Source organism: Typopeltis vanoorti, chromosome 9 (genome assembly GCF_054136105.1).
Source record: "Typopeltis vanoorti isolate ZY-2024b chromosome 9, IOZ_Tvanoo_1.0, whole genome shotgun sequence".
NCBI classification, from domain to species: Eukaryota; Metazoa; Arthropoda; class Arachnida; order Uropygi; family Thelyphonidae; genus Typopeltis; species Typopeltis vanoorti.
This window is the reverse complement of record NC_143557.1, coordinates 99,680,999-99,708,556: the sequence shown is the minus strand read 5'-3', so window position 1 is coordinate 99,708,556 and position 27,558 is coordinate 99,680,999. Positions and strand designations below refer to the sequence as shown.

Below are 27,558 nucleotides of genomic sequence, written 5' to 3'. Positions count from 1 at the left end.
TGATGACAAAATTTGGATTCTGAAAATGAATGCTTCTTTAGCAGGCTTTTAGCAAGTTGTGTTTTCTTTTTCACCTTGCCTTTTCAGAACCTTCTCTAAATTCATCACTAGACACTACTAGTCCACAATGGCATGCAAAGCAACTATTTTGCTGTCCCCACATATAACTTGGTGTAAATATTATAGTTTATATATTTCACATTCTAGTTGATCTAAACTTTCCACATCGCACAGTCTTTTTTGGTGAGTGTCAATAAAACATACATTTCATGCAATGTCAAATCAATTTTATCATGTGTTCATTTTCACATTTTCTAATTTTTTACTAAGTGAAGAACAGTCAGATGGAATTGATGTGCAACAAAGTGAACATTTAACAAGTCCTCAAGATTTTGAGTCATCTGTGTTACAAAACCATTAGCACACCAATAATATTTGTTACTTATCATTCCTATTAATGTAGGGATTTGATATAAGATTTCTTTGAACCTTGACTGCAATAATTTTGTCCAGAACTCATGTAGCAAAGACTTGGCACTCTTCCAATGACAAAAATAGAAAGACATATTTCCTTCACCATCCCTTGTTTTATAAAATAAGCATATAATAAGAAGAGCTCTTCATCATCAGAATTGTCTACTTCAGCTTACTTGGAAAACAGCTATATTCAGCTGTTCTTGGAAGTATCTGCTATTCTTGGAATTATGACATGATGATGTGAAAAGAGAATGAATGTGCAGTATCTTTCACATTTTTACTGCACTTTGCTAAAGGAGCTTCCTGGATTTCTTTCTACACTTTTGGCCTCTTTGCACTTTATTTGCAGATATGATTTCTCACATTTTTTTTAAAGCTTCCAGTGTAAATGGAAACTTTAAAATAAATCCTGATACAACTTTAGAATTTTAGTCTGCAAGCATAGGAAACAAATTGCACGTGTCATAATTCAAACTTTATATTGCAACCAGGGCATCAGTTCTAAACAATTAAAATATCTATTTACCTTCCGTTGATGACAGAGAACAGGGCCATAATTTCAAGACACTAGGATCATTTTTACATGAAGTTGGCTAGTCACTATTTTCTCTAACAGTAGTAATGGCATTTGTTTTATTTTTTCAAAAAAGTACCAAATTCAGTACTTTTCAAGAAAAATTATATCTGTACTAATGAAATCAGTTTGTTTTATATTTCCAGATGAATTTACAATGAAATCTGTAAGTGTACACTTATTTAACTGCAGCAGTCAATTATTACTGTTTTTCTCATTTCATTTTATGAGGGATCTCACATAGGTTGAGATATTTAGCACACAAAACTAATAAAATGCTAGTTGAGCAGAGGAATGAAACCATGACAAGATTCATCACACTCCTGTCATGAACTCGAAATGTACTGACATGCATTACCACTATCTATGTTCAGATTATGAATTACCGCTGCAAAATACACGATGCGTTGGTGATGAAAAAAATTGATACTGGCATCTTTTGTCCTGATTTTACTGTACAAAAAACATAATTGTACTAACTGATTTATTAAAGACGGAAGCAATATAACAGAAATCCATATTTTGAAAAATAAAATTATATTTTTTTGGAAAAGAATTTGAAAACTCAGGTAGCAAGATCGGTACTATCAACGTAAGAAGCCTGAATGGCAAAGAAATGGAGCTAGCTGAGGAATTAGATAAGTACCAGAGCGACATAATAGGGGTGACTGAAACAAAAAAGACCAAAACTGGTGAGATCTTTCTGAGCAATAAATACAAAATGTTATATTCAGGCAATGACAATCAAGGAAAAGAAGGAGTAGCCATAGTATTAAACACAAAATACGAGGCTAATCTTCTTGAATGGCAGTCAGTCTCAAGAAGAGTAATATGGGCAAATATGAGAATGGAGAAATGGATAATGAGACTTATTTGTGCCTATGGTCCCACAGAAGGTTCTACTAAGGTAGAAGTGGAGGAATTTTTTGACGCTTTAGAAAAAGCAACTGACACAATGAAAAAGGAAAAGTTGGTCCTTGTTGGGGATCTAAATAGCAGAGTAGGAAATGATTGTGAGACATACAAAAATATTTTGGGAAAATTTGGAGAAAAGTGCAAAGCTAATAATAATGGCAAATATCTGTTGGATTTCTGCTCAGGACATGCACTGGTTATTACTAACACCATGTTCCAACATAAAAATGTGCACAAATTCACATGGAGAGAAGAGGCAAGGAATAAGAAAAGTCTCATTGACTATGTTATTGTTGATAGTGATGTTATCTCCCTGGTGCAGGACACCAGAGTGTACAGAGGATTTGAAATTGGAAGTGATCACTATTTAGTCTTGAGCAGGATAAAATTGAATTTCATATTGAAAAGAATAACGTGTAAGAAAGTTTTAAAGCAAATAAAAGTTTAGCAGCACTCAGATGTGAACTGTAGACTAAAATACAGAAAGATTATTGAAAAGAAAATGAAAGAGTTTGAGAACAGGAATCAAACCATGGAGATTCAGTGGCAAACTCTGAAGAAAACATTGATTGATTCTGCCAGAGAGGCATGTGGTGAGGTTGTGTGCAAGGATAAAAAAATCAGAACTCCCTGGTGGATACAGGAAGTTACAGAGGCAGTGAAGGAAAAGAAGAAAGCATATCAAAAGTTCCTGGCAAATAAGTCAGCTTTTACTCTTACAGAATACAGAGACAAATGCAAGAATGCTAAACACTGTGTAAAACTAGCTAAACAAAAGTCATGGGAGGACTTTGGCAAGAATATAGAAAATAAATATCAAGAAGGTGGCAAAATATTCTGGAGGTTGTTGAAGAAGCTTAAGAATGGAGGAAAGAGTGCTATAAAAGGAATTAGAGATGATAAAGGTGACATGAAAACGGGAGAAAAAGATATCCTTGAAGTATGGAGTAATTACTTTGAAAAACTGCTAAATGAAACAAGCAGTGATGTGAGCACAGTGGTAAAAGACATTGACCAGGCATGCAGTCAGGAATACATATCCATACTTGAAGTAGAAAAAGCCATCAAAGGCTTGAACTGTGGAAAGGCAGCAGGGGTAGATGATATTCGACCAGAAATGCTGAAGTATGGTGGTATAAAAGTCTTACAGTGGCTGCACTGCATAGTTCAGAAAGCCTGGACAGAGGGACGAATTCCCGATGATTGGAGTAGAGCTCTCATAGTACTCATATATAAAAAGGTAAATAAAACTGAATGTGAGAATTACAGAGATATTTCCCTACTGAGTGTTCCTGGCAAGATCTATGCAAGTATACTTGAGAAACGGTTGAGAAGAATTGTGGAAGAAAAGCTTGGTGAAGAACAAGCTGGATTCAGGCCAAATAGAGGCTGTCAGAATCAGATCTTCACTTTACGACAAATAGTCGAGAAAGCATGGAAATATAACAAAGATCTGTATTTAAGTTTTGTCGATTTGGAAAAGGCATATGACAAGGTGCCAAGAGAGAAGCTATTCAATATGCTGCAGTTATATGGTGTCAATGGGGCATTATATCAAGCAATACTTAGTCTTTATTTGAGTTGTAAGTCAGCAGTTAGAATTGAAGGAAGTACAGGAAGATGGTTTAATGTTAAATCTGGTGTGAGACAAGGATGTACATTATCCCCTCTGTTATTCATTATCTATATGGATCACATTATGAAGGAAAGTGGTATTAAACCTGATATCAAAATTAGAGATGTTAATGTCAGCTCTTTGCTTTATGCGGATGATGTTATACTTCTAAATAAATCCACTACAAGTCTGCAAGATTCTCTGACTATATTGAATAGCTGTTGTAATAGATATGGTATGAAGGTCAGCAATAAAAAGAAAAAAACAATGAAAACAGGCAGAATCATTGAAAATGTCAACTGTGTTGTGAATGGAGAACCTGTGGAACAAGTAAAACATTTCAGCTACTTAGGCACGATTTTTAGTAAAGATGGTAAATTAAATATAGAAATAGACAACAGAATCAGCAAAGCTGGTATGGTGGGAAGTCAATTGAATAAATTCATATGGAGTAAGAGAGAAATTGGTCGGAACACTAAATTAGCTGTATACAAGACAGTGTTCAAACCAGTTTTAACTTATGGATCTGAGAGCTGGGTCAGAAGTAAAACACTTGACCAAAGACTAGAGACCGCAGATATGAGAGTCCTGAGAAAGATTAGAGGCATGAACAGATGGCATCAATGGCAATATCATATTAAAAATGAGGATATTAGGAAAGAACTTGACATTGTCAGCATCCAGGAATGCATGAGCAGAGCTAATCTCAGGTGGTATGGTCACCTAAACAGAATGGGCGAGGAGAGATTGGCAAAACAAGTGTTCTCTACCAGGTTGGCAGCAAAACGACCCAGAGGAAGAGCAAGATATAGGTGGATTGATACGGTACAAAGTGCCTTAGACGATAGAAATATAAGATCTGATAATGTTGGAGTCTTGACAAGTCACAGACTGATTTGGAGGAAAATTGTAGATAGGAAGTTAGTAATGATGTAATTTTTTCATGTAGTACTGTCATATCCTGTACACCCCTTGAGGGTACATGGCAGGAATTTGATGATGATAACTTTAACCATATCAGTTTTAAAACCAAATCACATAAATGGCTAAGCATAATTAAATAAGGACTACTAATTCATGTACAATTAAGCATGATGAACAAAACACACAATTCATGGGCAATACAAAATGCACATACCTAATATCTTTTGCAGCTTTTTTTAAAGCAGAAGCATCAGAATCAATTCTAAGTGATGGCAAAGGTGCAGATTTCCATATTCGTTGTATTCGACCACAAATTCTAATGTTAGAAGAATAAGCTCTTTCTCTTGTTAAATCTATAGCAGATGAAATAGTACCTTTATTTATTGATGAAAGGTGATATGGTCTGTAACCGAGCAATCCACACTGAAGATTTTTAAGGTGCTCATCTGACTCTGAGGATTTTATTTGATTAAATTTATCAGATACTTTAGCACTAATAGAGTCATCCTGGAATAGCAATGAATGAAACGATTTTGATTTAGCTCGAGGACATGGAATAGGTTTCATACATGAGTCTGTAAGAAAGATACAATACATTTTAGTAAAAGACAATGATGAGAGACAGATTGCACTGTTTCAAGTGTGTAGCATAAAAGTAACAATATTTTTTGTAATGTTATGATTTTATGTTATAAGTTTGTTATGTCTATAAACAGTGGGTGGCAAACTATCACGTTTATATTATAAAATGTGAATTTCTTAAGCAAAAAAATAAACCATGGCATTGGTTTTATTTTTTAAGAAATATTCATTCCAAGAAAAATAGACAACAAGAAAGAAGACTAAAGTTAATCATCTTAATTATTTGACTATAAATTAAGTTACGCTGAAGATCCATAGTTATATATCTGACAAATAAGCTCTCTCAAAACAAAAAAACAAACAAACAAACAAAAAAAAAGACTGACTGAGAATGTATAATTTATGAAAACTAGCACTGCTATATGGAAGAAAAGAACCAATTCAGCTGATATGAAATATGAGGGCAAAAATAACCCAACAAGTTATAACATGATTAGACAAAAACAAAATGATGACCTACCAAAAGAATTAAGCCAGATATGAATACCATAAATAATAAAATACAGAAATAACTGAAAACATTATTTAAAAAGAATAATGGACTTACAGACCAAAATCAATAAAATGATAATTAATGAAACTATGGGTAAAGATCAAAAGACTTGGTCTAAATTCACGAAAATGAAATCGTAACATAATAAATAAGAAAATATGTTCCTGGCTATCATTTATATAACCACAGATTTGAAAGAAGAGAGGAATCTTTTATAGCAAGTAGATTAGTATTCCAATGTATATATTTATACATTGTATATACTTATACAATGTATACAATATACAATGTATATATTTATATATTTATATATTTATAGGACACAAATCTGAAAATAAACCCCAACTCAACATCACCAGAGTTGAAGATTGGTACTATCAACGTAAGAAGCCTGAATGGCAAAGAAATGGGGCTAGCTGAGGAATTAGATAAGTACCAGATCGACATAATAGGGGTGACTGAAACAAAAAAGACCAAAACTGGTGAGATCTTTCTGAGCAATAAATACAAAATGATATATTCAGGCAATGACAATCAAGGAAAAGAAGGAGTAGCTATAGTATTCAACACAAAATACGAGGCTAATCTTCTTGAATGGCAGTCAGTCTCAAGTAGAGTAATGTGGGCAAATATGAGAATGGGGAATTGGACAATGAGACTTATTTGTGCCTATGGTCCCACAGAAGGTTCTACTAAGGTAGAAGTGGAGGAATTTTTTCACGCTTTAGAAAAAGCAACTGACACAATGAAAAAGGAAAACTTGGTCCTTGTTGGGGATCTAAATAGCAGAGTAGGAAATGATTGTGAGACATACAAAAATATTTTGGGAAAATTTGGAGAAAAGTGCAAAGCTAATAATAATGCCAAATACCTGTTGGATTTCTGCTCAGGACATGGACTGGTTATTACTAACACCATGTTCCAACATAAAAATGTGCACAAATTCACATGGAGAGAAGAGGCAAGGAATAAGAAAAGTCTCATTGACTATATTATTGTTGATAGTGATGTTTTCTCCCTGGTGCAGGACACCAGAGTATACAGAGGATTTGAAATTGGAAGTGATCACTATTTAGTCTTGAGCAGGATAAAATTGAATTTCATATTGAAAAGAATAACGTGTAAGAAAGTTTTAAAGCGAATAAAAGTTGAGCAGCTGTCAGATGTGAGCTGTAGACTAAAATACACAAAGATTATTGAAGAAAAAATGAAAGAGTTTGAGAACAGGAATCAAACCTTGGAGATTCAGTGGCAAACTCTGAAGAAAACATTGATTGATTCAGCCAGAGAGGCATGTGGTGAAGTTGTCTGTAAGGATAAAAAAATCAGAACTCCCTGGTGGACACAGGAAGTTAAAGAGGCAGTGAAGGAAAAGAAGAAAGCATATCAAAAGTTCCTGTCAAATAAGTCAGCTTGTGCTCTTAGAGAATATAGAGACAAATGCAAGAATGCTAAACATTGTGTAAAACTAGCTAAACAAAAGTCATGGGAGGACTTTGGCAAGAATATAGAAAATAAATATCAAGAAGGTGGCAAAATATTCTGGAGGTTGTTGAAGAAGCTTAAGAATGGAGGAAAGAGTGCTATAAAAGGAATTAGAGATGATAAAGGTGACATGAAAACGGGAGAAAAAGATATCCTTGAAGTATGGAGTAATTACTTTGAAAAACTGCTAAATGAAACAAGCAGTGATGTGAGCACAGTGGTAAAAGACATTGACCAGGCATGCAGTCAGGAATACATATCCATACTTGAAGTAGAAAAAGCCATCAAAGGCTTGAACTGTGGAAAGGCAGCAGGAGTAGATGATATTCGACCAGAAATGCTGAAGTATGGTGGTGTAAGAGTCTTACAGTGGCTGCACTGCATAGTTCAGTAAGCCTGGACAGAGGGACGAATTCCCGATGACTGGAGTAGAGCTCTCATTAGTACCCATATATAAAAAGGGAAATAAAACTGAATGTGAGAATTACAGAGGTATTTCCCTACTGAGTGTTCCTGGCAAGATCTATGCAAGTATACTTGAGAAACGGTTGAGAAGAATTGTGGAAGAAAAGCTTGGTGAAGAACAAGCTGGATTCAGGCCAAATAGAGGCTGTCAGGATCAGATCTTCACTTTACGACAAATAGTCGAGAAAGCATGGGAATATAACAAAGATCTGTATTTAAGTTTTGTCGATCTGGAAAAGGCATATGACAAGGTGCCAAGAGAGAAGCTATTCAATATGCTGCAGTTATATGGTGTCAATGGGGCATTATATCAAGCAATACTTAGTCTTTATTTGAGTCGTAAGTCAGCAGTTAGAATTGAAGGAAGTACAGGAAGATGGTTTAATGTTAAATCTGGTGTGAGACAAGGATGTACATTATCCCCTCTGTTATTCATTATCTATATGGATCACATTATGAAGGAAAGTGGTATTAAACATGATATCAAAATTGGAGATGTTAATGTCAGCTCTTTGCTTCATGCAGATGATGTTATACTTCTAAATAAATCAGCTACAAGTCTGCAAGATTCTCTGACTAATTTGAACAGCTGTTGTAATAAATATGGTATGAAGGTCAGCAATAAAAAGACAAAGACAATGAAAATAGGCAGAATCATTGAAAATGTCAACTGTGTTGTGAATGGAGAACCTGTGGAACAAGTAAAACATTTCAGGTACTTAGGCACGATTTTTAGTAAAGATGGTAAATTAAATATAGAAATAGACAACAGAATCAGCAAAGCTGGTATGGTGGGAAGTCAATTGAATAAATTCATATGGAATAAGAGAGAAATTAGTCGGAACACTAAATTAGCTGTATACAAGACAGTGTTCAAACCAGTTTTAACTTATGGATCTGAGAGCTGGGTCAGAAGTAAAACACTTGACCAAAGACTAGAGACCGCAGATATGAGAGTCCTGAGAAAGATTAGAGGCATGAACAGATGGCATCAATGGCAATATCATATTAAAAATGAGGATATTAGGAAAGAACTTGACATTGTCAGCATCCAGGAATGCATGAGCAGAGCTAATCTCAGGTGGTATGGTCACCTAAACAGAATGGGCGAGGAGAGATTGGCAAAACAAGTGTTCTCTACCAGGTTGGCAGCAAAACGACCCAGAGGAAGAGCAAGATATAGGTGGATTGATACGGTACAAAGTGCCTTAGACGATAGAAATATAAGATCTGATAATGTTGGAGTGATGACAAGTAACAGGCTGATTTGGAGGAAAATTGTAGATAGGAAATTAATAATGATGTAATTTTTTTTTTCATGTAGTACTATCATATCCTGTACACCCCTTGAGGGTACATGGCAGGAATTTGATGATGATGATGATGTATATATTTATCAAATCTACCCATAAAATGTTGTAAACTTATTAGTATCATGGGTGGATCAATAAGTTTATAACTAGTAAAGAATTATTAGTTATAATCTGTTGAATGAAATGTTTTTCATTCAGCAGACAGTAGCATTGAATTGCATGGAGTGTTCAAGGTCAACACTCTTCAAAGCATGCAGGTGTGCAAGGAATACACCAATCAAATAATAAATTTCTGTCCTCCTAATTTCACTGCCCAGTGAGAGTTTTGTTGGTATGTCATGATTGCCATATCACAAAGGGCGAGAGTAATCAGATATATTATCACCAATTTATGTGATACAATCTGATTTTGCATCCCTGTGATTTAGTATCCACTTTTTTTTAACAGGTAATGTGCATTTAAAGTCACTTTATGCTGCTCATTTATTGTTATTCCATAAAGAGCAGACTATACTGATTGTATTGCTGCCTGAATGATTACACAATGTCTCATAAGTATGTAGACTCACTATTTGTGTGACTTACATTAAAATCTATGAAATTTATTTATTCGTGTGGGGTTCTCCCTTCCCTCCACCATCCCTCAGAACTGTTTGAGCCCTCCTAATGAGGAATTAAGTAGATATTTTATGACTGTAGATCCATGTGTGCGTGTGTTCACAGGCTGGTTTGCTGGTTCTGAGACACGAAAAACTCAAGTTTTCAGGTGAAAAAACCCTCTACCTCCGTATGGCTAACTCACCTTTAGACAGTCAAAAGAGACCAGGTAAAGGTTCCTTGAATGATGGACAGAAATCAAACCCATGTCTTTCTGAACAAAGAGCTTTGTCTATGCTGAATGGGAGATATGGAATTGACTCAGATTTCCACATTTTGCACAGCATAGTAGTTAAGAGTATGGTTGATGAACCACATTTGTAAATGTTATTCGATATTCTAACAGTGCAGGGTGAACTTACAGATCACACAAGTCATTGGTCATTGCTACTTCAGTTCAACAAACATTTTTGTCTTTTCTGCAAAAGTCACCCATTTAATAAAATATTCAAACTTGCCATGAGTCACAAAACTAATAACTTATGACAGTACATTTTCACTATATTATTTCAGGAAATTACAACGTACTAGGATATACATTAAAATAAATTTTAATATATTTCTATATTTCGGCAACGTCACGCTGCTATTTTCAAGAACTTAGGTACAAGATATGTGCACGCAGGCACAGCACAAAAAATAAATGAGTAAGAAGAATGAAGCTATTATTTCTCCTAAAGTCCTGATGGTGCCCTCTAGCAGGCGATGTTGGTATTCTTGGGCGATTGGGCTGGAGGTCTTCTGATGAAGGTTTCTCAAATTTGAGGAAGTCTCATGCAGCCAAATTTGTTGAGGTTTGGTTCGTTTCTTAGGGCTGAAGCTGATTCTATGAAAAGCCTTTCATATCTGTATTTGCTACGGTGTATTATCCTGGCTTTTTTCCACCGTATTCTATGGCAGGTATCCAGAGCATGGTCAGCAAGACCAGAGTGGCTGTACTGGTGAAACCAGATGTAGTCCTTGTGTTCTGAAATTCTGATATTTGCTGTCCTGCCTGTTTGGCCGAAGTAGGGCAGCTTACAGCTGCAAGGGACCTGGTACACCCCAGGTAGGTCTAGAGGGGGAGGTTGGTCTTTTGTTGTGCGGATAAGGGATGCCAATTTTTTATATGGTTTGTAACAAGAAGTTAAGTTATGTTTTTTTAGGATTTTTGTGATTTTTTCTGAGGTGCCTCGGATGTAAGGTATGGTGATGGATTTAGAGTAATCCTTGTTGTGAGGGGGAGGGGGGGTTGTGGTTTACTGGTTTTAATATTTTTTGGATTTTTTTTGGGGGGAGTAGCCATTGGCTGAGAACGTGTTGAGGATGTGGTTTCGTTCTGTGGTTAGGGCATTGTCATTCGAGCAGATAAGTTTAGCCCTGTTGTGTAGTGTCTTAATGACTCCATATTGTTGTGAGGGGGGGGGGGATTGTTGGTGAATGTATCTGCCTGTATGGGTGGGTTTTCTATATACTGAGAAAACCAAGGTTCCATCAGGCTGGCGGGTGACCAGTGTGTCTAAGAACGGAATGCAGTTGTTTTTTTCCTCTTCCAGGGTGAATTTGATTCTGGGGTGTTGGTTGTTTAAGTGTGTTAAGAAGGAGAGGAGCGCATCAGAGCCATGTGGCCAAATAGCGAAATTACAATACATCATCTACATAGCGAAGCCAAATGGTTGGTTTTTGTGGGGCAGAGTTCAAGGCTTGCTCTTCAAAAGTCTCCATATAAAAGTTGGCCAAGGGTGGGGAGAGTGGAGAACCCATGACTGTCCCCTCTATTTGTTTGTAGAATTTTCCTTGCCAAACAAAGTAGCCTGAGTCCATTGTGAACTGAAATAGGGCTGTGATATCAGGAGGAAATTTAGCTTGGATTAGCTCTAAGGATTCTTTGAGAGGGACATTCGTAAATAAGGAGGAGACATCAAAACTGACCATTATGTCAGTGTGTTTGAATGTAAGGTTTTCTATGCTGGCTTTGAAGTGGGCTGAGTTTTTTTTATGTATAAAGGTGTGTTGCCAGTATAGTGTGAGAGAGCTTTGGCCAAATGTTTAGCTAGTTTGTATGTGGGGGAATCAATGCCATCCACTATGGGACGTAATGGCACATTTTCCTTGTGAATTTTTGGGAGTCCAATCGGCCAAACAGCAAATATCAGAATTTCAGAACACAAGGACTACATCCGGTTTCACCAATACAGCCACTCTGGTCTTGCTGACCATGCTCTGGATACCTGCCATAGAATACGGTGGAAAAAAAAAAGCCAGGATAATACACCGTAGCAAATACAGATATGAAAGGCTTTTCATAGAATCAGCTTCAGCCCTAAGAAACGAATCAAACCTCAACAAATTTGGCTGCATGAGACTTCCTCAAATTTGGGAAACCTTCATCAGAAGACCTCCAGCCCAATCGCCCAAGAATACCAACATCGCCCGCTAGAGGGCACCATCAGGACTTTAGGAGAAATAATAGCTTCATTCTTCTTACTCATTTATTGTTAGTGCTGTGCCTGCGTGCACGTATCTTGTACCTAAGTTCTTGAAAATGGCAGCGTGACGTTGCCGAAATATAGAAATATATTAAAATTTATTTTAATGTATATCCTAGTACGTTGTAATTTCCTGAAATAATATAGTGAAAATGCATAACCAACGTCTAAGTCTTTCCACGAGAATTATGACAGTACAATGCCAGCAAAAGCCACTTGAGACGAGGACTGTAGGATAAAGGCAACTAATGGTAAAGCTGAAAATTATGTGAGCAAATGATAATGGCTATCAATTCAAACCAGCATATATATGTGGGATCATGCTTGGAGAAACCAATGAAGCTAGGGATCTTGGAGTTATGGTAGACAGGAATTTGAAGTTTAAAGGTTACAAAGCAAAAACTGTAAATAAGTTCATAGGATAACTGCAATGCTGAAATGAACATTTCATTATGCAAGGATAAGGAAGTCATTTTGTCTCTTTATAAGCCTTGATGTGAGTAAATCTGGACTACTAATTGCAGATTTAGTCTCCAGGGTTCTGAGGGAGTTGAAGACACTGTAAAAAATCCCCACCCCCTCAAAAAAAAAAAAAAAAAAGTTAAAAGGATGATATCAGGGTTATGGAATGTAGATTATGAGGACAGACAGAGTATGCAGACTGCAAACACTGTTAAATAGGAGAAAGAGGAGTGATATGATACAGGTCTATAAAATTCTGGAAGGGTATTATAGGATATTAGTTGATGAAATTTTTCATTATATGGAAGATGGAAAGAGAACAAGAAGAGGCACCTGTGGAAATTATAGTTGTGTGCACTCAAAAAATGGGTGACTTATAGAAAAGTGATGAGTTTAAGAGAATATATGACATCTGGCATAGGTAATGTATAGCCTTCACCCAATCAGATCTTGACTACCTGAAGGTCTCTTATAATAATAGTCAGCTACAGCTGACTTCTACTATAGAAAAAGTCATAAAACATAAAACACAGCTGATAAAGAATACAATGCTTATTAAGGATGCACACACAGTTCAAGTAGCTCTCAGATATGATAGTAAGATGATGTGTTTGAAACAAGAGGGGGGGGGGCTAGCACCTTCTCAAATGAAATTTATCAGGTCAGTACTTGAGGATACTGATTAAATACAAGATGTGAACAAAACTGGAAGGAGCATGTGAAGAAAATATCTGATAACAGGTTATCAAATAATTACAAATTATTATTATTATTATTATTAAGAGAAACTTCTAGGGAGTCAAGGACTCATTGTTAAATTGTGAATGAAGGATTTTATGATTATTAATACTTCATTCATGATTTAACATGAATTGCATTTCCTGAGCTAAGTTTGCTCCTATGTAAATTTTAATTTAAACACTTACTGTTATTTGTTCGTTGAAATAATAATTGTAATCTTTTTTTTTTTTGTTATTTATTCTGTATAAATTCTTTATATAACTTGTAAATGTATTCCAAGTGAACTGCAATATATGCATTTTATTTGTTATTACAGAAAGTGAAAGTATTTTTAACGGACTCTGCTAATGTGATTTGATTGGCTGCTGTCAGAAAACAAAGTTATTTTTAGATAGCACGTGTCTTGGCGTAGGAAACTGTACAACGATCACGTGGGAATTTGGTTGAGAACTAAATGAGTGGAAAATAAAAACAAGTTTGGGCATGAAAAGGAAGGAGAATTATGAGATAGTGGCAGAATGAACCAGAAGGAAAATGGAGAGAGTGTAAGAAGGTTGTGAGATGTGATCTATCCTGGGATCGTACGCCGTAACAAGTATTTGGAAACTTGTTCCGATTTTCATGAATCTTACTTCGAACTCATAATTATTTATAGTTTCCTGTTACCTTGTAGAAGAATTTACCCGAGTGAAGGGATGACAATAATGAGTGAGATTTATTGTAAGACAAGTTATTACGAGCAAGAAAATACATTTTCCAGTCTTAACAAATAAGTAATTGAACTCGGGGTTATTATAAGTTTTGTGTTGCCTAAAGTGGAAGATTACCGAGTGCCTAGAAGTGTTATAGGAATTTTCCATAATGTGCAAGCTATGATGATCATACCGGTAAGAATATCTATTCTATAACTAACATGTGATAGTGTTGCTTGTCTCTGGAGAACTTGGTCAAATTTCATGTTGCTGGAGCCAACTAGTCAAGCTTGAATGAGTTCTTAAAAGGAAATGTTTTATGATATTATAAAACATTTCCTTGTGAAGCTAATGTGAGACACCACATTGAAGAATTAGTTCGTGTTTGAATGTGTTATCTCACAACGTATATGTAAATTCAAGACTGAGCCTTTTAAGAACTATTTTAATCCTCTGATAAATATTGGTAATCCCAGTTAAGTGTTTGATAAATTGAAAATTATGAACATTTCTCTGAGACTAAAAGGAATTAACTTTTAAATGTTTTGTTGAATACTGATGTTGCTTAAAGTGAAACTAAGTTGAAATCCTAACGGATGAGAATTGTGAAAGCCTCATACATAAGTTCTAGCAGTAATTTTGTGAGAGAATTAAATATCTTGTTTAACTTGATTCTTGTGCTTGCCTAATTTCAGTTTCATTGCACCGCTCATTAGAATATGAATCTTGCGGGAAACCCTAAGTATAAGCAGAAATTATTGGCCTCCAGTGAGTTCACGTTAATGTTGTGCTAATCGATGCTTGATTCCTTCACAATAATTATGTAATTTCAAACATAGAGTGGCGCAGTGAAATAAAAATTTTCTTTATGTTTGAATGTGGGATCAACCAACAGCTAGCAAATGTAAAGTTGGATGAATGAAAAAACCAACATCATCGAGGGAGGCCATACTATTTGTACCAGCTGTCATACTTGTTCTTGACTTCATCCATGCTACTTGCACATACAACATCCAATGGCAATCCATTCCAATCATGCACTACTCTATGAGAGAAAAATCTAGCTTTAATTCTTCCCCTCCTTCTTGACACCATTAATTCTCAATTTCCATGGATGCCCTTGCATCCTTTCTTCAACCCCCATAAAATGAAAATTTCCATCTACTGAAATTCCATATAACCCTTTCAAGAAGTTTGTAAGCCTCAATCATATCACCACTTTTCTGCTGTTTGCTAGTGTCTACAGCCTACAAATTCTCAATCTGTCTTAATAAATCAGTATTCCACAATCCTGATACCATTTTTGACACTTTGCACTCTCTCTCCCTCTCCAGTGTATCAGAATCACCACAGAAACTAGACCAGACCCATGCGCAATAGTCCAAGTGAGGTCTTATCAAGGCCTTGTAAAGAGGCAAAACGACTACTTTATCTTTGCATGTCAAGGTTCATTTCAGTATTGCAATTATTCTCTAAAGGTGACTTCTACTATAGCAGTCATAAAACATACCACACAGATGACAAAGAAACAATGCTTATTAAGGATACACACAGTTCAAGTAGCTCTCAGGTATAGTAGTGAGTAGTAAATCAGTAGATTAAAGATCTAGATGTCTCAAAGAGGTGGAAAGAACAAGGAAGGAGGGAGGGAGGGGGGGATGAAAAGAGAGAGAGAGAGAATGATATAATGTCTATGAACCTAAAATTCCTCTTGCACTTTGGCAAGTAGCTATTTTGATATGGTTAGTTTCCTGAGTAGACAGAGACATATCCCTAAGTTTATACTTTGTTTCAAATGTACTAACTAAAAAAAAACTAAAATTGAACCTATTATAATAGGATTATTCATGGACATGTGTATTTGTAAAAGGAGTAATGTATCATTAAAATAAAAGAAAATTTATTGTTAGAATGAAATGTGGGATGGGGAGGTAAGAACACAAGTAACATTAAAAGAAACTGAATATTACAGAGTATAAATATTAAGGATAAGAATCAAAAGAAGGAAGCAGAGAAAAGAGAGTAAATGTAGCTTAGGGATTTCAGAATATGAAGAAAGTCATTTGAACCAACTAAAACTAAAAAGCAAAAAAAAAGTTTATTTTTATTATTACATTTACTACTATTCTGTCATATTATGAGTAGATGCTAGCACAAACTAATTAAAAACTGCATAATTTCTGTGGGTTGCTAGAAAATTTCTAAACAGTTATTTTGCATTTGTGCAAAATAACTATTTAGAAATTGTGTTTGACCATTTCTGGAATATGAAAAGGGTTGGGAACTAAACATGTATGATATGTATTAATTTGTAGGGAGATATTCAGTTGTTTGCTGATGATGCAAAGTTGAGTATGGTAATAGTTAACGAAGCTGATGTAGAGAGCTTGAGGGATAAATGAAATGGGTTGACAATATGGGTAAAACATAATGGATGTGAATTTAATGTAGAAAAGAGTAAAATTATGCATTTTGGGATACAAAGATTACAAGTGTGTGTGTGTGTGTGTGTGTGTGTACCACATTGAGGGAAATGTATTCCAGGAAATTGATGAAGCTAAGGATTGGGGGGGGGGTAGTAAAAGTAGTAGACAGGGGATTGATGTTTAGAGGACATATTGCTAAAGTAGCCAGAGTAGTTCACAGGATTGCTTGGCTAGTGAAGAGCACACTAATAAGCAGAGAAGGCAGTCATCATTTCTTTTTATAAAGCCTTGATATGACCACACCTGGATTACTGTGCTCAGGTTTTGTCATATGGGTTTCTTAGAGATGTGGAAGTGGTGAAGGGGATCCAGAGGAGAGTGACCAAGATGGTGAGTGGTCTGGTGGATGCACCCTATGTGAATAGACTGAGGGTTTGTGGGTTGCAAAAGTTGGTTGATAGGTGAAAAAAAGGTAAATACGATAGAAACATTTAAGCTACTTAAAGGATTTTTAGGATTAATACAAAGGAAATATTTCAACAAGTAGCTAGAAGGGACAGATCAAGAGGTCATCCCTGGAAGTTGGGTAAGAGTGTGGTTAGTAAAGACTAGATTTTTTTTTTTTGGAGAGTGATGAATGAATGGAATGGGTTGCCTGAATCAGTTGAGTGCTTTTTCTGTTAACACTTTCAAGGAGAGGTAGAACAGATATTGTGTTGATAGTTTGGGTCTCCCATGATAAGTCTTAGGCCTCCATAGAGGTACCTGTGCTAAAAATAAATAAATAAAAATAAATAAAAAATAACAATTATGTATGCTGGCTCCCCTATGAGTCAGAAAAGAATAAGACTAATGGACACACACACCTGTTTTTTAGCTTGATCATCTACCAGCATTACCTGAAGACCAGTAAACAGAATCCTATTAGAGAAACGGGAGGGAAGGGATACTCACTATGGTTCATAATAGTCTTATCACTATATGGCCAGTGCTAAATTGCTGCTTACTCGGTGTACAAGCTTAGAATTACACAATGAGAAATATTTATGCATGTAGTCCTATAGAAGATTCTATCAAGGAAAAAAGTGAGGGGAATTTTTCAGGTCATAACAGAAAACAGCTGATATAAAGAAAAAAGAAAACTTGATCCATGTTAAATATCTAAACAGCAAAGCTGGAAATTAATACCAGACATATAGAAATCTGTTGGAAAAATTTGGAGAAAAGGGCAAAGCTAACGAGAATGGTAGGTATCTGCTGGATTTCCATTAAGGACATGAACTAAGACTGCATTCCAACAAAAAGATGTGCACGAATTTACACAGAAGATACAAGAAATTAGGGAAAATCACAATGACAATGTTACTGTGATAATGATATCGTCAAGATAGTTCAGAACACAAGATTATACAGGAAATTTGAAATAAAGTGATCACAATTTTGTTTTGAAGCAGAATAAAACTGAATATTACACTGAAAGGAAAAATAAATAAGAAAGTTTTAAAAAAGAATCAAAGTTGAGCAGCTTTCAGAGTGAACAATAGATTTAAGTATACAAATATCACTTGAAGAAAAATGAAATAACTCCATGGTGAATTAATTATTCTTATATACTTATGAAAAAGGCAGTCCTGGAAGAAGAAAGCATGACAAAAGTTCCTAGTAAAGTAAGTTGGCAGATGCCCTAAGAGAATACAGAGAAAAATATAAGAAAGCAAAGCAGTGTGTAAAAGTAGCAAAATGTAAGTATTGGGAAGACTGGTAGTTATACTAGATTTGTGGAATCAACTACCAATTTGAAATAAAAACTTTAATATTAGAATTTTACATTTTTTTTTCTTCGTCTTCTCTTCAAGAATTAGGCATTTGCCTGTTCTGGCTTCACTGGTCTTCCCCTCTCTCTCTCTCTCTCTGGTCACGACTTTTCTTTTGTGAAGATTTTAAATTGTATTGTTGGCTTATTTTGTTTAATTCATGAACTGATTTTTGAAGGTCATCTTCATTGTCTTGTAATATATTCTGATCATCTGCATTCAGCATGGCATTGATAACAGTTGTTCTGGTGAAATGGATACCTTGCATATATTTTCTTCTTCTGTTTTATTGTTGTTTTCCATATTTTAATAATGTGATCAATATATATATATATATATATATATATATATATATATATATATATATATATATATATATATTGAATAGAGTTGGAGATAAGTTACATTCCTGTCTGACACCCTGATTTCAATCTCTTCTGTTAATTTATTACCTGACTAACTGCGTTTTTGTATCTTCATATAAACTTTGTATAACTTATACCAAATGTGATATATATTCATTATGTTCCATAATTTTTATCTGTGTATTCTATCAAAAGCTTTCTCATAATCTATAAAGGCCATATGAATCTCTAAATTAAATTCTCATCTTTTTTCAATAATTTGTTTTAACACAAATATTGTCTATAAATGATCTTCTATGTCTGAAACAATTTTGTTCTTCTGAGAGTAGATTGTTTGCAATATTTCTAAGTCTTTTATTCAGGATTTTACTGAAAATTTTGTAATTTTCACAATCGTTTCTGTCTCCTTTCTTAAATATAACTTTAGCTTTTAACCAGTCTGATGGAACCTCACATTTCCTCCAACAATTATTTATTAATTTTTAGAATCTGTGATGTAAATATTCTCCATCATATTTCAAAAACTCTGCATTTATGCTATCTAATCCAGTTGATTTTATATTTCACTTTATTACTTCTTTTAGTTCTTCCAATTTTATTAGTTCTATATCAGTATTGATTTCTTCATTATTATTTTCTGTTATTAAATTTGGGTCACACCATAAAATCTTATAATGTTCTATTCATTGTTTCTCTTGTATTATGTTAAATTGTGCTGTATTTATTTTTTCATTGTTTAATTTCCTTAATATTTTGTAGGCTAGGTCTTGTTTTCCATGTATGTATGTCTTCTATTTTATTAATAAATCTGTCCCAAGAATTCTGTACTATGGTTTTAGCTTTGTATGTTTTTGTATATTTCTTCTGTTTCTTTTGTATAGTTTTAAAAAAGTAATTTGTATGACATTTGTTTTTCTTTTACTGCATTTATCTATATCTTGTTCCAGATGTTTAATGTTTTTCTTTTTAATATTTTATTTTTCTTTCCAACCACTTCAGAGGCTGCTTTATGGATTATATTTATTAAAGTTTTCCATTCTTCTTCTATATCTTCAATGATTTGGGCTTCTTTTGGGTAATTTGTTAATAATGACTGATATAGCATTCTACTGCTTTCTTCTTTAATAGATATACTTTGTATACTTGTTCTATTTCTTGTTTTTTCTTATTTAATTCCTTTCTCCATTTTGCTAGTATTTCTATTTTAGAGATTACTAAATAATGATCTGAAAAGATTTCACTTCCTCTGTAAACATGTACATCTCTCACACATGGAGCTAGTTTCTGATTAGTAATGATATAATCAATTATAGATCTGTTCCTCTGCCATTTCAAGTATATTTATTTATATTATTTTTTCAGAAAAAAATATTGGTTATTTTAAAATTATTGAAAGTACAGAAGTCTAATAGTTCTTGACCATTGTTATTCATGCAAATTTCTCCATATTTTCCTAAGACATTTGGGATTGGATTATCCAACTCATTAAGCATTAAGATCTCCTGCTATTAATATTTTACATTTTTTTACTTTTATCTTCAGGTCATCTTCAGGAATATATATATCTATTGGTAAGAATATATAAGATAAATATCAGGAAGATGGCAAAATGACAAGTATTTAGATGCTTAACATCTATGGGAGGGGCTAAAGGTTCTGATAAATACCTTAATTGAAGTTTATCTCAATTCCTTCAAGGTGCGAATATCACAACTTTTCAGCACACTCTCGTCATATGAAACACACTGATAAGGACGTTATTATACTTCTTTATAATGCTTTGTTATGACTACAGTTGGGTTTCTTAGTAGATATGGAAGTTTTGGAAACCATAAGACAAGTGACAAAATGATGAATGTTCTGTTGTGGAGTCCCTATGAGCACAGACTAGAGGTTTGTGGGTTGAAAAGTTTAGTTGACAGGCAGAAAAGATGGGATATGATAGAAACATAAATTACTAAAGTGGTTTTACAGAGTGGATGGTGAAGAAATTTTTCAATACATGATTACATGGAAGAGAATGCAGGATCACTTCTGGAATTTGTCTAAGAGCGTGCTTAGCAAGGATGTGAGAACAGATTTTTTTGCTTGGAGAGTGGCAAACAAGTTGCCATAAACAGCCCTGATACTTGTCAGTGAATGACATTAAGTAGAGGTATGATAAGGATTGTGTAAATAGTGATTAGCATGGGTCTCTCATAACAAGATTTCAGATGGACATGTATAATATAATAGTAAGTACAAAATTATTATGATACCTGCAATGCAAGGGCATAGCCATGTACTAATTACTTTTTCATGTTGAATTAAAACTTTGCTGTTATCTTCTGATAAAACACCTTCACCATCCTTTAATATATAGGAACCAAATATAACAGGATAAAATTTTGAAGGAATTCTCAATGACTGCCTGAAATAAGAAACAATGAAGAATATATCTCATTAAATCTAATCATTTTGTTTTATAAATAAAATTCATAAGATTTTTTAATTTTAAGATAATACAAATATGATATCGATATCCATGTGGGGTATATTTATAACATAAGGAAATGATGATTATAAGCAATAAGAATAAAGATGCATTTTGTAATGGCAGTTCTTATGGTGACATCGTTCATTATCAAAATAAACAAATCTATAGCTGTTTTTGGCAGCACGTAGACATTAGATAATTTTTATTAATTTAGCATTTTGAAATGATAAAACTGACATGACTTGGCAAATTTTAACACTGAGTCTATGCAACAAATTTCATTAAGTCGCAGAGCAGTGCAGATTTACATTTTATATGGCCCCAGCCTAGAAATAACTATAAGGGTGTACATTTCAAAATGAACTTTTCTACTATACGAATTATTAAAGCAGCAAAACAGTTTGCAGTGATTGTGGTATTTATTGAATTAGAATAAATTATAACCAAATATATGTATTAACAATATTTATTTTTCTATATCTAGAAAAATTTATGTTTATCATTCATGACTGACACTTTTAAAGTCATGAATGATTCCAATGATAATCTTTCTATTTTTGTTAGGTCATAATTTTATTGTTTTTTAAAAGCACAAATGACAAACATATTTTGCAAATGCTCTCAACATTATAACAGCTGTTGGAAGAGGTAGAAACAGATGAAATAACTACAGGAAAGTGTAGAATGGTGATGTGACAATATGTAACAGCAACTGAGCATGAATAAATCTTCACTTATAAAACATCAGCAGGCATGAAGGTGGATTAGCTAGTTATTGATACCAAGTGCCATGTTTTATGTTGATATGGGAGGAAGAGAAAAAGAAAGAAAACAGTAATAAAAATAAATAAATAAAGGAAAAACATACACATGCCAGAGAAATGATTAACATTGATGTTAAAATTATATTTTTTGGTCTCACACTTTTACCCAATGCTTAAAATTTAAGATGTCCAAAAATAATTTGAAAGTAAAAAAAAAAAATATTAAGTGCAATATATAAGACTTAACAGTTATGAGGCCCCTAAAATACTGAGATCCTACATAGCAGCCTTCAGATAAATTTAGCACTGTTCTCAAGGGAGCCCAAAGATTCATTGCAGTTATGTTCTCTCTAGTGATATAATGAATAACTACTCTTTCATTGAACATATATATTAAAAGACACACAACAACCAAATAGTTTATTCCAAATGCTTACCACATGCCTGTAAAAGCACACCTGAACCTCACATGCTTCCTTGACAAAACAATACTCAGCTTTCAGATGATTTTGTTCTGCCTCTCCACCAGCCATAATGTGTAAAATCTCATTTGTATTTATACTGTAAGATTTCCCTTACCAACCTGTATGCTTTATCATATCTCCTCTTCTCCATCTATTTCTGAAATTATGAAGGACAGTTTGACCATTCCCTTGATCTGTCCTAAGATACATTTCATACACCAGACATCATTACTTATAGCAAAATTGTTTGACTAAATCTTCATAGAAGCTAAATGATCATATCAGCATGGTGTAGTCCAAATGTGGTCTTATAAATGCCTTGTAAAGCTGGAAGAATATATTTCTTCTTCTTACAAGTTAATATGCTCTTTAGTAGCACAGTTATCAGATGTGCTGACAACTACAATAGCTATGTAGTTCCTAAGCTAACTCTTACTCAAGTTTTACTCCCAGGTCTATCTAGCTTCATTCACCACTTGCAGCAATTCCCATTAGTATAATATCCTGTAGTAATGTCCTTGGTCCAAAATACATTACTTAACTCTTAACAGACATTCAATGTTGCTGGAAGTTTTTCCACTTGGTTATACTATAAATTAAAGATACCAAGAAATTATATACTTGGTTTAATCCTTTATCCAGGTGTAAGCAAACAAATTTGCTCCTGAACTATTTTCAGGACTGAGGCAACTCATTAGCTTCTTTATACGAGTTGCCCCAGTCCTGAAAATAGCTCAGGAGCAAACTTGTTTTCTTACACTTGGATAAAAGATTAAACCAAGTATAAAGATACTTGGTTTAATCTTAAACCAAGATACCAAGTATATAATTTACTTGGTTTAATCTTAAACATTAAAGATACCAAGTATATAATTTCTTGGTATCTTTAATTTATAGTATAAGCAAGTAGAAAGACTTCCTCTAATCCAGAGTATTTTAACAATAAGGTGTGACACCTTTTGGCTACTCATATACAAAAATATGACTTCTGCATTACTTCAACCTTAGTATTACCTCTGGGTCTGCTCCCACTGATGAGACCTCAATAAAGGTCAAGACCAGTCTGGGTAGTGACCTTTCTCATAATGCCCTGTATGCATAGCATACAGGGCATTATGAGAAGGCCATATATGCTATGCATTATATATGTCTACAAGATGTGCTTTGCATTATAGGATGATGCTAAGGCAAGTGATGTGAAGTCATTAGCTTCTTTATACAAGTTGCCCCAGTCCTGAAAATAGTACAGGTGCAAACTTGTTTGCTTAGACATCACAATGTCATTTACCAATAGAATCAGCCTGGAAGAGATTCTGTATCAGCCATGTCCCTTATAACCAATTATTCTCTAGACTATACCTAATAAACTTAATATACAAGTTAAACAACAGGGGACCTGCATAACATGTGGAAACAGCATGTGCACTCACTGTTAGGCAATCCAAATAAAGACTGTTTTAAGTTTGATTCTAGTCACCAACTGGAAGAACTTTTTCTAAGCCTTTCTTCAACCAGTTCATGAGACATTAACCTGTGCCAGACATTAACTGATGTCTGGCACAGGCAAGGGTTTTTCCCCTCTTGGAAACTCTGGTTTTTTATCCTATAAATTCAACCACAGAACCCACTATTTCAGACAATAACACACTGTGCTTGGGACCATGAGATGGCAGCAGGTGTCTACTGTGCTCTTTTCACCAGATGCCATTTTAATATCACTGATAGTTTGGACCAGCTATCTCTGAGTGGCTATGGACAGATTGATTGCCCTCAGTCTCTAAAAGTTAGATGAGGCTAAAATGGCTTCTACTCTGTTTGGGAAATACAAGGCATTGATTATTTTTTTATTATAAGTTAAACAACAAAGATCCAGGTACAATACCCTATGGTACACCACTGGCCACCCTCCTCTTACTCAACACCTCCAAACATTACTTTTTTATATCTGTCAGTCGGCCACTCTTCTATACATGTTACAAGCTTATTTTTGTATCCATCCTTTTGAGTTTGTATAATAACCTCCTGTGAAATCCAATCCAATGCATTTAAAAATCCAAAAGCATTAGTATAGCCATTCTCCTATCCAACTCTGTTGTCAAGATATTATAAAATGTGATCAGATTATTAAACAAAGGCCCTATCTTAAAGAAAGCTATGCTGTTCTCTATAAACAATCATAATACTATTCATCCTCCTTGAGAAGCAAGTCCTAATACCTCTCTAATACTTTGACCACTGCAGAGATGCTTACTGATCCTCTTTTCATCAGTCCCAGCTGGAATTATCATGCCTTTCATGCCTTCCTTCCTTCCACTCATTAAGAATCATGCTTTCAAGTAAAACAATCAGGCCAGGTAAGGAATGTTTCTTCAGAATCCATGCAAACATCTCATATAACCAAATGTTGTTTGAGTCACGGCTCTTATAACAGCTTTGATACTTAGAACTCATCCAACCTCTATCCTTTTGTACAGCATAGCAAAAAAAAAAATACCACTGAATATCATAATTTGTACAAACTTTGGAAAGACTTGAAAAAACCTTGCCTGCTGTGATAGCCTTGTGAAATTTGAAATGGCTATCCAAATTGAAACAGATAAAGTCTGCTGGAGAGCCAAGTCAGGGGAAGCTGGTTGAGTATTGTAATCTGCTTGTGGGCCAGCATATTATCATGCATTAGCTGCCAACTAGACTGTGATTGTTATGGGTCTTATTTTGTACATTTAACTCACCAGCATTCTCAGTGTTAAACAGCAAAGTCACTTGCTAGTAAACCAATTTTTGGCTGTTTTCAGTCATCCACGCTAAGGATTGCTTGCTACATTTTCTCTATCTACTCTCTTCAAAATTGTTTACCTACCTACCTAATATATTTGTACTAGAGACAGCCTCATTCCCATAAGCTCTTTAACATTTTGTGTGCCCAGTGTGAGAATTTTACCTGCTTCACACACAAAATAACACTGACCATTGTTTTATTCTTTTGTTTCTGATGGTTATTAGAAACAAAGAGTGTCTGTACAAAAATCTTAAGGCTAACTGATCTGGTGGGATTGTCATGGTCCCATGTCTACAGTGCCCTCTCCTGGATCTCCATTGTCCAACCAAAGCTAAAGAGCAATCTCCCAGTCAGATGAACAAATGGTTGGATAACAGAAGATACAATTATGTGGTGCTATAGAGAAGTCATTTTGATACACTAACTAATTCAAGTGTCAGTTGATTGAAAGTTTGTTCTTTTGAAGATTGGATAACTGAGAGATCAGTGTACTTTTTTTGAATGTAAAGCACATTAGACACAGCAATAAATTTCTTGAAATTAGCAAGAAATATCTCATACTGAGGTTAATGATATGTCATCAGTGTGGAACAAACATGATACTGAAAGAGAAAAAACCTGGTAAATGGAACAATTGGCTGTTTGATTACCTTGTTCTAAAGTGACCTAGAACCTAGAAAAGTATATGAAAAACAGAATAAGGAATGCCACTAAGAGATGAATAGCTATAGCCTTTTAAGTGCTGTTAAGTTGAACATATTAGAATGGGATATATTTGCCCAGAGGAATAGCAACTTTTCCATGGATAATCCATTTCTAATTGTATCTTCAATAATAACAATAAAATGCAAAGAAATCCTCACTGAATTTTTTGATGTCTACACAGAAGATTCTTGAAATTTTGGCATTATCTATGACAAATCCATTGTCAGAATTTTTCTGTTCTTTTGCTTTTGTAGGATTTATCCAATCGCCAAAAGTATGAGATCTTGTATGTCATAGAAGTATGTCTATTTTTATTTGATTTGGGGTAGCATGGATAGCCAGCCAGTTGGGTGCATTATGCATATACAGAAAAATACTTTCTTTACTGCTAAAACATTAAATATTTCATGTAGAAAGGCTTAGACATTGGTTAAACATGTTTATTAAATAATTTAAGGAATTTACAATGTACACAGGATATAAATTAAACTTTAATCTATATTTCCAATATTTTGGCAACGTCACGTTGCCATCTTCACAGGAACTTAAAATAAAGACACATGCATGTGGGCACTACACACAGTAAATGAGGACGAAGCAGGAAGCTATTGTTTCTCCTAAAAGTCCTAATGGTGCCCCCTAGCAAGCTATGTAGGTATTTTTGGCAGTTGGGCTGAAGGTCTTCTGATATAAGTTTCCCAAAAACTTATTCTTAGGGCTGAGGCTGATTCCAGGAATAGCTTTTCAAATTTGAATTTACTATGTTGTATTAAAGTGGCTTTCTTCCACCGTATTCTGTAGCGTGTATCCAGAGCATGGTCTGCATGACCAGAGTGACTGTATTGGTGAAACCAGATGTAGTCCTTGTGTTCTGAAATTCTGATATTCGCTGTCCAGCCTGTAGGACAGCTTACAGCTGCAAGGGACGCCAATTTTCTATATGGTCTGTAAGGTCAAATCATGTTTTTTTAGGAATTTGGTAATTTTTTCCGAGGTGCCTCAGATGTAGAGAATGATAATGAATTTGGTGGGGAGAGTGGTGAACCCATGGCTGTCCCCTCTATTTGTTTGTAGAATTTTCCTTGCCAAAAGAAATAACCTGAGTTCATTGTGAATTGAAATAGGGCTGAGATATCGGGAGGAAATTTAGCTTAGATTAGCTCTAAGGTTTCTTTGAGGGAGACATTTGTAAATAAGGAGGAAACGTCAAAACTGACCATTATGTCAGTATGTTGGAGTGTAAGGTTTTCTATGCTAGCTTTGAAGTGGGCTGAGTTTTTTATGTATGATGGTGTGTTGCCAGTATAGTGTGCAAGTGCTTTGGCCAAATGTTTAGCTAATTTGTATGTGGGGTGAATCAATGCCATCCACTATGGGATGTAATGGAAATATAGATTAAAGTTTAATTTAATTTATATCCTGTGTACGTTGTAAATTCCTTAAATTATTTAATAAATATGTTTAACCAACGTCTAAGCCTTTCTACGAGAATTACCATCATCCACGGAGATTCCATTGCACGCAAGGTCCGCCATTACGGTAAAGCGAAGCTGAAGCTATCAAAGACAACTGATCCATCTGACCTTCCTAAAACGCTGCCGGGATAATCAGGTAATTCCAAATTGTGTTAAATTCAAGCACCGTTTCTTTTCTCAAAAGGCTCTCCGCATTTCTAATTTCGCCAACCAAGCTTTGCTACGAGAACAAATTGCCACCACCCGTTTTCTCCTAGCTGAAGCAAACTTAGCAATTCGGGAGCTCGAAGAAGAGCTTTCCAGCACGTTAAACCATGAGCTTGGTCAATTTTATACGACATCTCGTGCACTGCTGCGGATAAAGAAT

At 34.7% G+C, this 27,558-nt stretch overlaps 1 protein-coding gene across 3 annotated transcripts in view; it reads right to left on the bottom strand.

The window, feature by feature from the left end:
- The window catches only part of LOC150103296 (DNA repair-scaffolding protein-like), a 208,919-nt gene that overhangs the window by 108,710 nt on the left and 72,651 nt on the right, over positions 1-27,558 (bottom strand). For all 3 annotated transcript variants that reach the window (XM_090397895.1, XM_090397897.1, XM_090397896.1), the window contains exons 7-8: positions 20,787-20,938; positions 4,720-5,080 (exon numbers count right to left, since the gene is read on the bottom strand). In XM_090397895.1, coding sequence (XP_090254021.1) covers positions 4,720-5,080; positions 20,787-20,938 — 513 coding nt within the window. The remainder of the gene's footprint in view (positions 1-4,719; positions 5,081-20,786; positions 20,939-27,558) is intronic.